The sequence below is a fragment of the Cyanistes caeruleus genome, unplaced genomic scaffold, assembly GCF_971803275.1.
Source record: "Cyanistes caeruleus unplaced genomic scaffold, bCyaCae1.hap1.1 HAP1_SCAFFOLD_135, whole genome shotgun sequence".
Taxonomy (NCBI): domain Eukaryota; kingdom Metazoa; phylum Chordata; class Aves; order Passeriformes; family Paridae; genus Cyanistes; species Cyanistes caeruleus.
Genome location: NW_028255932.1, coordinates 336025 through 353723, shown reverse-complemented (window position 1 = coordinate 353723; position 17699 = coordinate 336025). Strand labels below are relative to the sequence as shown.

The window sequence follows — 17699 nt, the reverse complement described above, 5'->3', positions numbered from 1 at the left end:
CGCTCCTCAGCCCAGGGGGCCGAGAAATGGCGGAGTGCAGCCCAAGGCACGCGAGGCCGTGCCGTGTGGAGAGCCCGCCGCTGGCTGCGATTGGCTGCTTCTGCCGTCACTCGTGGCTATGGCGCGCGCTGATTGGGCAGAGCGGGGACAAGCCCGGCCCCGCTGGCGCCCCCAGGGCGGCCGTGGGGCAGGAGCGCCGCCATTGACCGGAGCGTCTGTGCGGGCCCGGCAGCGGCGGCAGCAGCGGCCGGAGCCCGGTGAGGCGGCGGCGGAGCTCGGAGGCGGCCCCGGCCATCGCAGGTGGGAGCCGCGCTCGGTTCTGCGGGGGCTCGGGGCTCGCTGCGGGCCCGGGAGGGGGCGGCAGGGGGCTGTGGCGGGTGGCTTGTGCCGTGGCCGGCCCGTGTTGGCCCTGGGCTGAGGGCGCTGCGGGAGCGGCTGCCCGCGGTCTCCTTGCCGCTGGGGCCTCGGCAGGAGGCGGTGGCGGAGCAGCGCTGGCTCGTCCCGCTTCGTGTCGGGAGGCCGGAGGCGGCTGCGCTGGGCCCGGGGCCGGGCGGGAAAATTCCCGGCGCCAGAGGTTTGTGTGGCCCAAGGAGCCAGAGGAGTGGTGTGCAAGTGACTTTATTGCTGCCCAAAGGGAGAGGCCATGGGGCATTTGCCGTGCGCTCTCTCCAGTTGTTGGAGGACGCGGCCTCGTTTTTGTCCTGATTTTCCCGGCCGCATGTCCCTGTCCCTTTCCCCAACACTGGCCGAGGTGCTTGGAAGGTTCAGCCTTCCCGATCCGCCTGCTGCATGTCCTTTTTGGATAACATCCTGTGAAAAACAAAGTTCACATAATTTTTATAAAATTAAAAGTTTAATAAAAAAACAATTAGGAGAAAAAAATAATGTGTACAGATCCGGCCGGGTGTCTCTGCATTCAGGCAAGAGAGCAGACCTTACTAACAAAGGATTGTCTCTTAAAAACAGAATCCTACTACATGTCCTTACATTCTTATACATATTCATACATTCTTCTTAGGATCTTTGGTGTTCTTCTGTTTAGTTTTCTCTTGCTCCCTTCTCAATGGATCAATCCTCTTGGCGCCATCGAGATTTACATTCCCTGATACCAGAAATGCAATAAATTCCTCCCCCCCACCCCGAGTTCTGGTCACTGCTGTCTTCATCTGGATAAGATAGTTTATAAAAGAAAAGAAGATCTCCAGCTATCTTTTTCAGTCTTTGGGTTACACAAACAAAAGTAGTTTTTGTTTTAATGCTATGTCCTAGCTTAACATACGTGTATTATACCACTATTTCTAAGTTTCATTAATAACAGAAATAAAGAAGACTATATTATTACAGCTAAATTTTCTAATCTTATACATATAATATTCATTATAGTACTTGCGAAAAGCCAATAATATGATATGCGTTTATAACAACCCGATATTCCTGGCTCTGTGAAGTCTTTGTTCTTCTGGAAGTTCAGGAATGTATTGGGACTTGGTCTGAGCAGCAGTCCTTGTCAATTAGTAACATTTTCTGAAACTGGTGATTTCTCCCATTCCTTCCTTATGTGCAAGTCCCTGGCCCTATCTCCAAGCAGATTCACTCATTGCCTCTGTTTTTCCTTCCTGGTTCTTCTTTGTTTTTGGGATTGCTGTCAGTGCCCTCATTCTCTGTCCTTTTGTAGCCGTTTGTGGCTCAGGAGGCCTGGCTGCCACCTGCATCCCCTTGCTCAGCTGCTGAATGAGCTGCTCTCAGCAAGGTGTGGTGCATGGTAAAAAGATGAGAGTTGCTGTAGCACATGAGAGGAGAAACAGCATTTGTTTAACCCGTGGTCTGTGAGGGAAGCACAAAACTCTGTCCCATTCCTATCCTTTCCACATTTGAACAAGTACATGAGCTGCTTTGCTATTTCCTTTTTTATCTGTTTCTGCACCTTTTCCTTGCTGATCTGTTTGCCATCAGCAGTTTGAATCATTTAACTTTTCCCAAACCTCTCCTTTTTCTGCTAAAAGGTAATCTGATCCCATCCCATGGTGAAATGTTGTGTTCCTCATCTGAGTGGATTGGTTGGGGGGAAGGTCAGGAGCTGGAGCTGTCTGGTTGGTTATTATTTCAATGACATCCTGTAATCTAATTATGCCATTGAAATGAGAAATGGTTTCTCTGGTACCTGCTATGAATTCATCAGGGTTCCCAGGGTCTGGTCCATGGTGTTGCAGGATTTGTTCTGGTGGTCGTTCGTCTTTTCCCCATTTCTGGGTGCTCCCTCCAGCCAGGGCAGCATCAATTGTCAGCTTTTCTCTCATTAAATCATCACGTACTTGGATTCCAAACTGATTTCCCTGAACTTTTGGTAGCAAATAAACCCCAGTGGTCTGATACACCCTATATAACATAGACAGAGACAGCACATGTTGGAGTGGGGACAGGGATGATTCTCCCCCACTTGTTTTAGTGAAGTTTTCACAACATTCTCCATTTTCCTTTGCAGCTTAACCAATTTCTGCTGCAGAGTCAGATATCCTCACAATGGGCTGTGCCTTTATCTGTGCAAATTCCATCTGTGCAAGCAGGCAGAGCTTGGGCTGAGGGGCAAAGGGAATCAGCCCAATTCCTCCTGCAGGCAGGAAAGCCCTGGGCCATTGTGCAGGCTTTGGGCCATCAGTGTTAATTTGCATTTCTAAAGCTCCTCTCCTGGCTGCCTGGAACAAAGCTCTTCCAGGGCAGACATCCCCTGACTCACATGTGGCCCCACACAGAATCTGCTATTTATTTTTTTAAACAATATTTTATTAACTCTTTATCTGTTAAAGCGCCAACTTTAAAGCTCTTCTAGTTTTCAAAGTGCAGCTTAAGGGTGAACATCGAAAAACTCATACCATCATTTTGTTATCACTAAGAGTCAAGTACAAATATAAAACAAAAATGAGAAAGCAATCAAGTGTTTTCTTTTTATTCTCCTAGGACTAAAAACTGATTCTCACAACATTGTCCCAAACAGAACCAACAATATAGAAGTAAAATAATTACAAAAAATTATTCTAACGGTGTAATCTTTTTTCTGAAACTGTAAAAGCAAAAACTCTTCAACAGTGTCTTTAGAGAAATAAGGTGTTACTTGATTCTGGCCAGAATGTGCAACAGGAATAACTTCATGCACACTTAGGCTGGGTGTGCAGAGAAAATCTTTCCATGACACATGAGTTTGACTAGATTTTCCTAAATTTATACATTCTGACCCCATAGAAATCCATTGGTTTAATGTTCATTGCTTTGAAGGTGTGGAGTTGTTAGGATTTGGTTTCCTGTTGCACCTGGATTTCTGTGCCTGTGATGTGAATTAGGTGGGCACTCCTGGATTTCCTGCTCAGCCTTTTCCAGACCAGGTGTCTCCAGCTGTGCCTTGGGCAGTGTCTGGGGTAGGTGTTGGTTGATGTTAGCTGATGGAATCTTTTGGGCTATTCCCAGTCTGTTGAGATGTAAATTTCATCTCTGCTGAGTGGTGGAAAAGAAATATTAAAATTCCTTTAAAAGAAAGATTAAAATTCCTTTCCCCAAGGCAAAGGCAAACCAACTCCCTTCAGAGAAATAGGATTTGAAGCCATTTTCAAGTTGGTCTATTTTCCCATATTCTAATCCCAGGCAGGGCAGAGTGTGAGTGGAATTGAGAGGCAGAGTGGAATTGTCCCGGTGCCTTCCCCAGCAGCTGTGGCGAGGGCAGGCACAGAAAGGCCTGAAGCTGCAAGAGTGAGAGCAAGGATTGTCCCGCAGTGGCTGGAGATGGCAAAGGAGGGTGCCCAGGCCGAGGATTTGAGCAGAGGATCTGTGGGCAGGCCCAGGGGCTTCCCCCGCTGGGGAGCCCTGGCTGCTGCTGCGTTGCCTTCAGTGCAGGCTCAGGGGTGGCCTGTTTAATATTCCCTTCCAATTCAGATTTCTGAGTCTGGAAGAGCCATGGCTGGGGCATCAATCATTTTATTTTTTTCATTTTGTTAAATTTTGTTCTCTTTCTTATGTCTATAAAATTGAGACTATCTGGGGCTAAAGAAGTAATAGAATGCTCAGGCCAGAATAAAGAATCCTCAGTCCAGTTCCTGCAGTTCCCTAATTATCCTAAGAATTGTTCCAGCTCCATTTTTGTCCTGGGAAACATTATTTCTGAGATTCCCTGAACTCTCTCTGAATCAATACACCACAAACCCTGAGTCAAAAATTGTTTTAAATATTTAACCATTTTCTCTACCATTTGCCCTTTCTATTATTTCAGATACTCAAAGCTGCTTTTAGCCTGAAAATGAAGCCATTTCACAGAGGCTTCCTCTACCTCTTCTCCTTGTTTTTCTGACTGGATCAAGTCATCCACATCCTGCATTAAGCCAGTCCCTGGGGGTGAGGTCAATTCCTTTGATATTTCCTGCAAGGCTTGCCCCAATCAGGCCGGTGCTTCCGTGCATCCCTGCAGAAGGACCGTCCATGTCTTGAGCATTTTCCCTTCTAGCTCTTGTTGCCAGCCCAAGGCAGAATTGTGTTTGCATCCTCTGGAAGTGGGCAGATCCCCAGAAAGCATCTTTTGCATCAAGTTGTGAATGGCAGCAGTGTGAGGAGGGCACCTGGTTGAGGCTGGTGTAAGGATCTGAGAGTATGGGGTGCCTCGGTTTCATCATCTCATTTCTTCTTCTTGGGTCCTGCAGCATTCTGTGGATTCCATTGGATTTCTTGTTTGGCAGGATAGGAGCATTCTAGGGAGCCATCCCTGGCTCCCCAAGCCGTGCCTTGAGCAGGACTCGCAGACAGGCTGTGAGCCCTTCCTTCCCTCCCTTGGAACAGGGGATTGCTTTTGGACACCTCTTGTCCTGGTTGCTTCAGGGAAATTTGGAGAGGCTCCATATCTAATTTTGCCAATTTCCCTGGGGCTGCCCACACTTGTGGGTTGACTTCAGCCGTGGCTCTGCCAGACATTTGACACAGAGATACAACAGAACCAGCCTCTGTATCACCTTTTGCAACATTAATTTGCATTCCCAATTTAGCCATCAAGTCCCTTCCCAGTAAATTACAATCACAATTGTGAGCAAATAAAAATCCCTGCATTTTAAACCCATCCTCCACATCTGCTAATAGTGTCTCAATAAAACACACCCACTTATCTTTCCCACTTAGTGTCTTAATAATTTATATATTCCTTAGCACCTTTAGGTGTAAGATTCCGAGTGGATGGAGAGGCCCCTGTGTCCATCAGGAAAGGTCTCCTCTGGATCCAGCCCCACCCTGGATGTTCCCAAGGTCTGCAGTGTGGTGGGTCCCTGGTGGAATGGGAGCTGTGCCACCGCTAAGAATGCGTGTCCATCAAGGGCTGGACTTGCTGGTGCTGAGGGTGCTGCTGTCTGTGCTTGCAGTGTCCTTGTGCCCTGCAGCTGGAAGGCTGATTCCTTGCCAGGGGCTGTTTGGGTGGGCTGTGCCCTGGCCAGGAGGGCAATGCCTGTGCCAGGTGCTTGTGGCCGAGGGTGTCCCCTGGGTGCTGGGGCCCCCTTGGGCTCTGGGCTTGATCTCTCAGGGGCTGTAGGAAGTGTGCCATGGCCTTTGCCTTCAGCTTGGCCTTTTGCTCATCCCTTGCTGCATTCAGCTGCTGAGCCTTTGTGAGCAAGTGCTGCAGGGGCTTCTTCTGTCGCTGCTGCAGCCCCCCTCAGTGCCTGTGGGTGCTCATCGTGTGGCAGCTGCTGAGCTTTCTGCAAAATCCTTCCTTTCTCCAGGGACCCAGCAGGAAATGCTTAAAAGATCATGTGGATCCTTGCATGTCTAATCGCCATTTGTGAGCTGTTCCTTCCTCGTGCTGGCTGTGCTGAGGCTCCCCTCCCCAGCCCGTATCCCAGAGCCGGTCCCTGTCCTGCCGCAGTGTCCAAAGGCGGCCCCCCCGGCGGGCAGGGCCGGCAGCTCCACGGGGCCGGGCAGCGGCCGGGGCGTCCCGCAGCCTCCTGGGGGCCGGGGGCCACTGCCGGCCCTGCCCGGGGGGTGCTGGGCTCAGGCAGCGCCCGGCGCTGAGCCCCGGCTGCCCCACAGCCCCGGCCCGGCCCCACAGCTCCCCACAGGCCCCCAGCCCGTGCTCCCGGTGCCGCAGCTCTGCGCCCGCTCCTGCCGCTCCCAGCTCAGAGAAACCCCCTGAAATCCTCACCTCCTTGTTTTCCTCTCCTGGAAAACTGGGATACAAAGGATCTGAGTCAGCTGGCAAATTCTGAGGATAAGACCCTTCTGAAACACATCCCAATCCTCAGTATTTTTCTCTTCCTCTTCTTTTCCATCATCCTTTTTCTTACCCCATGGATTCCTCCTGCTGCTTCTTGCCTTAAGCACATTCCTGCACACTCCCCTTCAGCCAGTCCCTTCCCAGCACACCAACACCATCCATCCCCTGTTGTCTAAATCCCTTCTGGACTTCCCTTCTTGCCCCCCTGGGTGTCCATGTCCTTAATTCCCTCTGGGAGAATGTGCAAACGACCTCCACATGCTCCCAAGGGACCCTTGAGAGATATTTTGGGATCCTCATCCCTTTTGCTGGGACCCCATTGTGGCTTTCCCTTTTGTCCCCTCCCTGGGTGCCCTGCCATGTTCACTCCCCGAAGATGCCACTGTAGTCACTGCTGAGATTTTCAGTGCTCTCTCCCTGCCGACTCTTGAGAGCCGCCCTGATCCGTCACTCGTCTGTCTCCTGCTCACTCTCGGGTACCCAATCAATGCCCGGTGCCGCCGCCAGCCGAGGGAGCCGATCCCCCAAACTGGGTTAGGCCCCTTCAGCTGCACTCACTGCCCGCTGGCCCGGACGGTGGAAGGAATTGCGGAGGAGCCCCAAGGTGTGTGGAAAAATTGACATCCCCAGAGGTTTCTGTCCACAAGGAAGACAGAGGAGTCTTGTAACAGTAATTGTATTCATAAAAAAGGGTGTGCCCATGGGACATTTCCCATGGGGTCTCTCCAGTTGTTGGCAGACACAGCCTCCTTTTCACCCTAATTTTCTTGGCCACATCTCCCTGTCCCTTTCCCTACTGGCTGAAGTCCTGGAGAGGTACAGACTTCCCAATGCACCTCCTACATACCCCCTTAATATGCACCCCACTTTTGTATAGCTAACGATATTGATGTCTGTGTTAAGTCTTTGTTGTTCTTCTGGAAGTTGATGAATTTAGCAGGACCTTGGCTGAGCAGCAGTCTGTGTCATCAATTAATAACATTTTGTGCAGCTGCTGGCTCCTCGTGTCACTTCCTTATGTCCACGTCCCTGGCCCTATGTGCAGTGAGGTTGAGGGGATCAGTTTGTAAAGAGGCTTTGTTGTTGTTCCTTTGCTGGGGTTGCCCCGTTTTGGGGCCATCCCCCCTGGAGCAGGGTGTCCCCCCTTGGTGCAGGCGCAGGGCTCAGGCAGGGCTGAGCCAATCAGAGCGCGCGGCGCTGATGACTCATCAGTGTCCAGGCAGAGCCGCAGCTGCCAGCGTTCCCCAGCTGGAGCCCAGCTGCGCCCCTCCCCCCCGGGCCTTGGCGCCCCCCTGGAGGGGAATTTGGGGAGGTGGGAGGGGGGAGCGCCAAGGCCGGGCCCCCCCGCGCTGTGGTGGCGGGAGCGGCTGCAGTGGGGAGCGAGTGCGGGCGGAAGCGGCCGAGAGCCCAGCGCTGCCCCAGGCCGAGCTGGCCCAGCTGCATCCGTGCCCCTGCGGTGGGATGCTGTGGGACTGGGGGGGAAGAGGGAGGCGGCAGTGGGTGCTGGGCCTGGGGGCAGGAGGAGAAGGGAAGGAGAAGCAGGGTTGAGGAAAAAAACGGTCAAAATATATGTACCTGGGGTTGTGCAGAAGGAGGAGGAGGAGTGTGAGGTCGAGTAGGGCCACAGGAGGAGGAGGAGGAGCAGGGAGAGGAAGCAGCACGAAGTTCATCCCTGTATCTGCAGCTCCCCCAGCCTCAGGTGCAGTGCCTCCCCACATGCAGCGGGTGACCACAGTGGGCAATCCACGATTTTTATGGGGCTGAATCTTGGTGTTTCTGAGCCTTACTGTGGTAAACGTTGGTGCTTTAGTTTCTTGCAGGGGCTGAACCTTTCTATTGTGCAGGGGGTTTTGGCTGAATCTTGTTGTTTGGTTTGTTTGTGATCTGTGTTTTGTTGTTTGGGCTGAATCTTGTTGTTTTTGAGGTTCTTACAGACGCAAGATGCCCAGTGTCTTTCTGAGACGAACCTGGGCAAGGAGGCATGTAGGAGACACATCGGGGGTGGACGGTCTGAGACTCGGCAGAGACCTCTATAGTCGAGTTAGATGGTAGTTGTTTATTTCAGGGCGTGGGAGAGAGAGAGAGGGAGAGCCTGCCATGAGCCGACAGATAGAGCGCAAAGCAGGCTCAGAGAGAACAATACAAAAGGGGGTAAAATATGAATACATGAGTTCAAGACTTTAAGATTGCTAAGAAAGAGAATAACAGAACAGAAGTGAGAGAGCCAGAAAAAAGAGGATAAAGAAGAGCAGGAAAGAGCAGGAAAAAGAGAGCAGCAAGAGTGTAGAAAGTATGAGGCAAGAAGGCTAAGAGAAACAAGAGAGCTAAGAGAGAGCCAAGAGAGAGTAGCAAGAGAGCCAAGAGTTAAGAGAGACTAAGAGAACCAAGAGAACTCTCTTTTACAATTACATATTTACATTACAATTACAATTACATATATACATATATAACCTATACATTGAATATTCTATTCCTTTACTAACCAATCTTTCTAAGTATCCTAATACAGTAACATTTGTGTTCGACCTATAGAAATCGCTGGTTTTGCATATTTTTAGTTATCTCGGGGTTCTTCAGACCTTTCCTTATAAGGCTGGGAAGAGGGGTCTCAGCTTAGTTTTCCTGGGGGAAAGAACGTGCTCTGGCATGTCAGCTTGGTTTCATTGAATTATTCAAACTGTGCTTTCATTTGTATTTCTTCCTTAGCCTTTCTGGCTAAAGAGACATATTTATAATTTCTTTCTAATTCTGCCTTCCCAACAGAGGCACCCCCAGCCCAAGGCACTCTCCTCTCTTTTTTTCCTCCTAACCAGGAATTTTCATTCCCAAATTTTTTCCAGATGGAAGAGGAGGAGGAAAAGCCCTGGAGATGCCGCACAAGGAGGGGCTGCAAACGCAGTCCAGGGAGCTGCGAGGAGGAAAGATCCCCCCAGTGCCAGGAACACGGCCAGAGATCCAGCCGGAGCTCAGAGCTGGGGGAGAAGCCCCACAAGTGCTTGGAATGTGGGAAGGGCTTCAGGTACAGCTCCCACCTCATCCAGCACCAGGTGATCCACACTGGGGAAAAGCCCTATGGGTGTGGGGAATGTGGGAAGAGCTTCAACCATGGCTCCAACCTGAGGAAACACCAGAGGATCCACTCTGGGGAAAAGCCCTACGAGTGTGGGAAATGTGGGAAGAGCTTCAGAGATATCTCTAATTTGATGACACACCAGGTGATCCACACGGGGGAACGGCCCTACACCTGCTTGGAATGTGGGAAGAGCTTTGGGTGGAGCTCCACTCTGAGGGAACACCAGCTCATCCACACTGGGGAGAGGCCCTACGAGTGTCTCCAGTGTGGGAAGAGGTTTCAGACCAGGTCCAGTGTCCTCCTACATGAGCGGATTCACACAGACGAGAGGCCCTTCCGCTGCCCCGACTGCGGGAAGGGCTTCAACCGCAACTCCAACCTCACCGTCCACCGGCGCATCCACACTGGGGAGAGGCCCTACGAGTGTCCCCAGTGTGGGAAGAGCTTCTCCAGGGGCTATCACTTGACCCAACACCAACGGAGGCACCAGTAAGGGAAGCCCTGCGAGTGCCCCGAGTGCGGGAAGAGCTTCGTGCGCTGCTCCAGCTCCATCCCCCATGGGAGGATGGGCGTTGGATGATCCCCAGTGACCCCCGTTGGGCAGAGCCCTGGTGATCCGTGGTCCTGGTGATCCATGTTGGGAAGACACCTGGCTGGGAGGCTTCACATCTTCCTGGCTCCCTGTGGGCACCTGGATGAAAGCAGGGGAATGAAAATTCAACAGGACACAGAATGACAGTGGGAATTGTTGACTTTTAATCCTCGAGAACCTTTTGCCTCAGGAGCTGTGTGGGCAGAGAAAAGGGGGTGACACCGGGCTTGGGGGCCCAGAGGGGAGCACAAATGCTCTGGGTGAGGGAGACACGACCCCCAGAACCCTCCCTCACCTTCCTGCGCAGGCAGAAGCCGAGCCCCAGTGCCAGGAAGACGAAGCCCAACACTGAGACTCCAATCCCCATCAGCATCTTGCGTTGGGCAGCGTTTGATGGCATCCCTGGGGCATCTGCAGAGGTCAGGACCCCCAAAACCTCTCACAGACACCCCAAGCCCCTCCAAGGACCCTCCCAGTCTCTCCCAGCCCCCCCAAGACCCTCTGAAACCTCCTTTGGAGTCACTAATTTTAAACAATTAAGAATTTTAGAAAATTTAGCGGTCTTGGCTGGAGATAGGCCTTGCTGGAACTAGTTAGAGTTAATGATGAAGGGAAAAGCAGGATTTGAGATAATGAATCTCGGACTTAGGTAAAAAAATTACTTGTCATTGTATGTTTGTTCAGCTGTGCTTATAATGAGAAAAGAGAAACTGATAAATGGGTTCAGGAAGATCAGAGACCTTACATCTGGAAACCCATTTCCAAGTCACAAGGGAGGAAACTGGAGTTGTACCAAATGTCATTTGTAATGTTAACCATTGTAAAGGCAGAAAGGTCAGAGTGAGGAAAAGCAGTTTTCCTTCATCTCCTGATGACCCCTCCTCACCAAAATGACCCCCTCCTCAAATTGGGGAGCCAACCATGCAGGTGTAATGACATTAAAATCATTACCATGAATTCTAATCCGAAGTGGCACATGGGACGTGATAGCATTATGCATATGCATTAGTATATGCATATATACATATATACATTCATATGTATTAGTATTTTGGATATTTAAGACTTTTGTAAATAAATAGACACTGGAATCTTTTGTCAACTTGCAGTGCATATTAAGGGGTGACTCCTGCACTCAGCCAGTGCTGTGATTAAACATCCACTTTGTAACTTTAAACTGTTGGAGAGGTTTTTTGTCCATTAACAGATTGATGTTGATACTGGATCAATATTGCTATTTTGGTAAATCACTGCCAGTCTCTTCCCAGCCTCCCCAGGACCCAGCAGAGCCCCTCCTGTTCCTCTCAGGATCCCACAGCCCCCTCCCAATTTCTCCCCACTGCCCCTGGACCCCCAAACCCTCTCCCAGTCCCTTCCTAGCACAACCAGGACTCATCAAGACTCCTCCCAGTCTCTTCCCAGCACAACCAACCTCATCCCAATCCCTGCTTTCCAATCCCCAATCTCCTTCCAGCCCCTCCAGGCTCACTCAAATCCCTCCCAGTGACACCCAGCACCCCCAAACTCCCTCCCAGGGTCCAGCAGGACCCCCAGAACCCCATCCCACCCTCCCCAACATTCTTCAAACCCCTTCCCAGGCATCCTCAGCACCTCAATCCCTTCCCCAGTTTAAACCAGTCTATCTCAAACTCCCTCCCAGTTCCTCCCAGCACACCCCAATCCCCCTCTGGGCCCCCCCAGTGCCTCCCCCGCTGCCCCCGGCGCTGTGGGGGCCGGGCCGTGCCCCAGTGCCGGCTCAGGGGGTGCTCCAGGCTGCCGTGCTCCACCTGGCAGCTGGAGCTGAGCCCGCATTGCCGGGGGCGGTTTCCAGCAGCAGCAGGAGCTGCTGGCTCCAGTCCCCGCTGGGGAGCACGGCAGTGGCCAGCACGTGGCCCGAGAGCTGCTGCTGGCCCTGGGAGCAGCTCAGCTGGATGTGGGCAGGGGAGAAATCCATCCGGGAGCAGAGCAGGCGGCCGGGGCCGGGCTGGGAGCTGGAGGGCACCAGCGAGATGGACACGCTGGGGACACTGGGAGAGAGTGGAGAGGAGTGGTGTGGCATTGGGAGGGACTGGGAATGGACTGGGAAGGACTGGGGTGGCACTGGAAGAGATGGGAGCAGGTACTGGAACACTGGAAGAGAGCGTGGAGGTCCTGGAGTGAAGTGAGAATGAACTCGGAAGAGACTGGGAATGGCTAAAAAGAAGTGGGAGGGAGTCTCGGGCCTCAGGGCGGGACTGGTGGCAATGGGCGGGACTGTGGTGGCACTGGGCGAGACTGTGGGGCCTCTGGGCGGGACTGTGGTGGCACTGGGCGGGACTGTGGTGGCACTGGGAGGGACTGTGGTGGCACTGGGCGGGACTGTGGTGGCACTGGGAGGGACTGTGGTGGCACTGGGAGGGACTGTGGTGGCACTGGGCGGGACTGTGGTGGCACTGGGAGGGACTGTGGTGGCACTGGGCGGGACTGGGAATGAAGCGCGCGGCACTGAGCGGCCGAGTCCAGCGCGGGGCTCTCGGCTCTGTGGATCTGCCCGGCAACTGATGAGTCACCAGAGAGACGCGCTCTGATTGGCTGAGGGGAGGTAGAACCACGGAGGAGTGAGAGGGACCGGGAGGGCATTTGGGGTGATTCCAATGGACTGGGAGAGGCTGGGATGAACAGGGAAAGCCACAGGGGCCACTGGGAGGCCCCGGGGATGGGCACACAGAAGGCTGAGGGCTCTGGGGTGATTCCCAGGGAGGTTTGGAGGAACACGGCCGGGCCCCTCTCTGTGCCCCGCGAGCAGCGGCCCGGACAGAAAAGTTCAGGAGCGGGAGGAGGTGTTTCTCAAGATTGATTTTAATCCTCATTCTCCTGGTCTGATTTGCTCAATCCTAAGTTCAGTTCATTTCCCCGTGTCGGGCTGTTGTGCCCCTGATGGTGATCCCTGAGTGACCTCTCCCTGCCCTTGTCCCGACCCACGAGGATTTGGATTTGTTTCAGTTCAGTGGAATTCATGGTGATTTGGGGGGAGCTGGAGCAAAGCAGCTGGAAAGCGCAGTGGGCATGAGAGGGACTGAACCAGGGCAGGAGTTGGGGCTGCCTCGAGTGAGCTCTCACATTGTGAACCTTCATGGGGTCTTTCTAAGGGAATTTTGTTGAAGTTTGACATTCTTTATTAAAAAGCAGAGTCACAAGTGGAGCTCTGCTTTCAGCTTGAAATAAGGGGATGGAACGTGGGCACTGGGACTTCCATAACCTCAAGTTGTTCCTTGATCCTGGACACTTTAGCTTTGGCAATCTGAAGCCCTTCAGCAGCAATGTCGCTGCCACCCCCTGGTTTCTGGCTCAGACCCAGCTCGCAGCTTGGACAAGGTCTGGGCTTTGTCCTCTTGAGCTTCGGGAGCCTCCCGGGAAGCACCAGCCCTCCCCAGCCCACCCTTGGTAGCACTTTTTATTTTCTCTCTCCTGACAATTTTATCCCCAAAACTGCCGTGGGAACGTTGTATCCAAGCACATCCTCCAGCGCTGCACTTTCCTCCTGGGAATTCCCTGTGCAGGGAATGTGTCTGTGCTTTTCCCTGCTCTGTTCACTGACAAACAAACCTGAGCCCGTGGGACTGTCAGAGCTCCTCCATGCAATGAAATCAGGTTGTGTTTCTCATGGCATGTTCTGGAGGAGCTTTTCTTGGTGTGCCTTGTGCTGCTGGAAATGACACAAGAGCCAGGAGGGAACAGAAGCTGCTGCTGCCCGTTGGCTCAGGGCCAGGGAACCAAGTTGTGCTCCCGGGCAGTTGGGCCCTGCTGGAAGCAGAGCCGCGTTTCCCTTGAGCAGCTCAAGCTTGTGACAGCTCCAAACAGGAAACCTCAGCAGAAAACTCTTCCTCCAAACTCAGCTGCTTTCCCTCCTGCAGCTGTTTGGGAAAGAGCCTCAAAGCACAGACTCTGCTGGGAGCCATTGGTGCATTTCCTCCCTCCCGGCAGCAGCAGCTCCTGAGCCCTTCACGGGCTCCTGGCCCTTCCCAAACCCTTCAGCTCCCTTTCAACTCTCAGCAGTCACTAACATATGCATTTCTTTCATATTTAAACTGCATTTAAACTTCTCTTTTTCTCTCCTCTCTATCTTTTTAATCTCCTCTTTATCTCCTTTAATCCCGTCAGCACCAGTAGGACGGGGATGGAGTCTTGGGGTGGGTGTGGGATGAACTGAGGATCCAGCAGAGAAGGGCAAGGCAGAGGGGAGAGGACTCAGCCAACCCTTCTCCTGCTCTCTCCTCCCCCAGGCTCCAGCTAAAGCAAGTCAGACTGGAAAGGATCCCACAAATGCTGTGTTCTCCTCCCTCTGAGCTTGGCTGGGGATCCTCAGCTTCAGCCTGGTGCAGTGATGGCTTAGATTCGCTAATTTGAGATTTTTGGCTAATGCACTAAATTGAAGAGGTTTATTATTACTTAATCACCTTTCATCTTTGCCAAGTTCTGCTGCACTGTGTCTGCTTTTCACCCAATACACTGCTAGCTCACCTACACACATGTACTTCTTAGGATAATATTTAGATTCATAGCTTACTCTATAAAATCACACAATTACAGATGAAAACTCTCCACCATCTCACTCAATGCAGTTTTTTATTTACTTATGGCATATTCTTACTTGCAACTGCAGGAACATAAGCTTATGAATTCTCGACTCAGCGTCTGTGAACCTTTAGCATTGCATGAACCCAAGCTCCTTCCACGGCTGTAAATCAAACCCTTCAGTATCTGTGGAAGTTTCTGTCTTTCCATTTCCCACAGCCCACCAAAGGATTTGTGACCCTTTGTGACAGAGGAGAACCTGCCAGGCAATTTTGTGTTTGCTGTAGGGAAGGTTGGGTTGCTCTGCATCAATTCCCAGAGCACCGTGGAGCATTGGCTTTGTGATGTCAGGGCATGGATGCCACCTTGTCGTGGTGACATCCCAAGGTTGCCTTGGTGCACGGAAGGCCTCAGGCTCAGAGCAGCTCTTGGGCTTGCTCAGTGCAGGAGCATCCTCCTGCTTGAGGCGTTTGTCAGTGGGCAGCTGCACACTGACAGGAGCCGTGTTTCTTCTTGTGGTGGAGCAGAGTGTGCAAACTGGCAAAAATGATTGAGCAGCTCGCTGCTGCCATTTGCACCATCTATGTCATTGGCTACTCTGGCTATTTCCTGACCAACCTGGCACGTAAGTAGAGGTTTTCCCTGTCTGGAACCTGAGCTGGCTTTTGTAGGTCTCCCTGCTCTTCCTTAGTGACCGGGTTGCTATTGAAACACAAAGACCATGAGGATGCCCCTGGTTTGGTAAAGCTCCTGTCAACACCTTCAGCAAAACACGGGGTGTCTGTAGCCAGGGGGCTGCGGGCAGCATTTGCAGGGCTTCTGTTCCCTCCACGGGAGAGCCTGTGGCAGCAGAGTCTGTCATTTCCTCACTTTGCTGGCTCAATCTCTTGGGGTGACTTTACTTTTAAGATAGCTCTGAGAGCTCGGGAAGTTGAAACTGCTGGAGGCTGATGGGAGTTTTTTCTCCTGACTAATTCCTGGCCATGGGTGAGAATTGGCAGCGGTTTTAACTATTGAGAAGTGAGATCAACCTGTGAACACCACCTGAAGATGTGAGGCCGGGAATTTCTTGCTCTCTTTGGTTTCTGGCTTCTGACGAGGTCACAGGGCTCTGTCTCGGCCTCCTCCCCCCCTCCAGGCCGGACAAGGCTGCAGAGGGCGGGGTGGGGGGAGAAGCGGAGCCGGCCAGCCTGACTTGGTTTGCAGTTTCTGCCACTGAACTGAAACCTGACACCATCAACATCTGCAGCTTTAGCAAGATTTTAACTCTTTTACTACCTGCATGAGACTTGCAGATTAATCCTTTTTTTCCAGAGAGAGAGAGAGAGGGAGTGATCAACCATCAGCCCATCAAAGACAGTGATGAAAAAAAATAAATTTAGAGGGGGAAGAGAAAGAAGGAGATGCTTTTAATAAGCTGAAATATTTTTCTGTTAAAGCTATGGAGATGGACAGTAGTTTTCTGAATAAAAACTCCTTTAATTCATGACAGAGTATATTGGGAGGAACGGAGTGTTTCCAAGTGTGGATTTTGAGCAAATGATGAAGTAGTTGTGACACTGTGAGATGCTGGAACAGAGGGGGAGAAGTAAGAGTTGAAGATTTGTGGCTTTTAAGAAGCAAAAAGAGAAAACTTCTGTTTCCAGGGGGGCTCACAAAAACAGATAAAGAGAACTTTTGTCTTTGAATAAGTCATTCTTAAAAATGACATCCCTAGACTCATGACCCATAACACACCTCAGAGTGATGGCAAATGGGAGGAGATAACTGATGGCAGATTTCCCCGCAGCTGGCATCAGAGAAATAGAAAGCTATGAAGAAAAATCATTTTCTTGTGAAAAACTCCATAGATAGCAGAAGAAGACTTTTGTTTCTCTACAAAGACTGATGAAAAGACTCTAGCAGGAATTGGGACTGTTGTAAACACCAAAGTTCCAAAGTTTTTTGTCTCTATATTGTCATGTAAACAAGAGAATGGTTGGGTAGTGGGGGAGAAAAGGGTTGTTCTGGAAGTTTTATTCTGGTTTCTTATTCTTGTAGTTTTTGTAAATAAACTTTCTTTATTCCATTTAAGTTTTGAGCCTGTTTTGCTCTTGTTCTAATCCATATCTCACTGCAAGAAATAAATAACTTTTCTAGTGATTTTTTAGTTGCTGCTTTAAACCACACCAGTCAAGCAGGACACCTTTGAAAATGCAGACTGGGAGATCTTCTCAGATGCTGTTCTAAATAGGCCACGGTTCTCTCCAGTTTTCTCAAAGAATTTGGTTCATTTTCCTTGCCCACTGCAGGTCATCTGACCCGTGTGTTCAGAGGTGCCGATCCTGAGGTGAGTCAGAAAGGAACATTTGATGTTCCTGGTGTTTCAGAATTGTGCAGGGAACTGTGAGCTTGGCCTGTGGCAGTAGAGTGCAGAGGGCCAGCTGGGTGGGCTGAAAGAAGATCCATTTCCATGTTTACAACAGCAATAGCAAAGGCATTGTTGGCTATTTCCTAATTTTCCATTGAAGAGCTTTAAAAGAACTCAAAGCTCAGCTTTGTAGAGAGAACGTTGCTTGCTGATAGTAGCCAGGGTGAACTCTCTAATTCAGAGATATTTGCAGCCTGGCTGAATTAACCCATTTTCATTTAGTTGGAGAGACTTAGAATCCCATTGCTATCAAAGCTGATGATTTGTGCTTGGTAGAGCTGAAGAGAAATAAGGTTCTAAATGATAGGGAGCTGCCTGTCCCTAACTCCACCATCTGTCCACAGAGCCCAGAAGCAAGAGCAGACTCTGCTGTGGCTCCCTCTGCTCCTGGAGAAGAGGCCAAAGAGGAGCAAAATGAGCAAAAGGAGCACGAGCCTCCAGCTGTGGTCACAGCCCAGCCTGACCATGCCCAGACAGTAAGTGCCAGTGCTGGGTGCTGCTGTCTTTAGTGCAAGGCAGAGCTGCAAGTTTCTGAGCAGCCAGCACTTGCTGTTGCTGGCTGAGGATGCTGAGTGCTGGAGTCCTGCCAGCATCCAGCCATTCCCCCATCCCGTGGCAGCTGGAAATTGGGCTTTGAGCCGTCGTGCTGAGGCCCCAAAGCGCTGCTGCCTGCGGGTGAGCAGCTGGCTGCTTGGCTCAGGGAAGCTCTGTCTCTTGGCTTCTGCCAAGCCATGGCCAAGGCCTCACACGGCATTTCTGGGGCTCACAGGGCTTGCTTTGTTTGCTTTCCCTTTTTGGAAACCTCTGCATGACCTGGAGAAGTGTTCTGTAGTTTCCTTGA

The 17699-nt window shown here is 51.3% G+C and overlaps 2 protein-coding genes across 3 annotated transcripts in view; both read left to right on the top strand.

The window, feature by feature from the left end:
* The first annotated feature begins 182 nt into the window (after positions 1 to 182).
* On the top strand, positions 183 to 11071 carry LOC147646005 (uncharacterized). Its single transcript, XM_086874029.1, has 2 exons — positions 183 to 300; positions 9070 to 11071. The coding sequence occupies exon 2, from the start codon at positions 9070 to 9072 to the stop codon at positions 9793 to 9795; it is 726 nt and encodes a 241-aa protein (XP_086730155.1). The 5' UTR covers positions 183 to 300; the 3' UTR covers positions 9796 to 11071.
* A 3407-nt stretch (positions 11072 to 14478) lies between these two features.
* The window catches only part of LOC147645999 (serine/threonine-protein kinase PAK 3-like), a 134568-nt gene continuing 131347 nt past the window's right edge, over positions 14479 to 17699 (top strand). For both annotated transcript variants that reach the window (XR_015282023.1, XM_086874020.1), the window contains exons 1-3: positions 14479 to 15073; positions 16740 to 16777; positions 17203 to 17334. Coding sequence is in view for 1 of the 2 variants with exons in the window: in XM_086874020.1 (XP_086730146.1) it covers positions 14995 to 15073; positions 16740 to 16777; positions 17203 to 17334 (249 nt within the window). In the remaining variant the exon portion in view is untranslated. The remainder of the gene's footprint in view (positions 15074 to 16739; positions 16778 to 17202; positions 17335 to 17699) is intronic.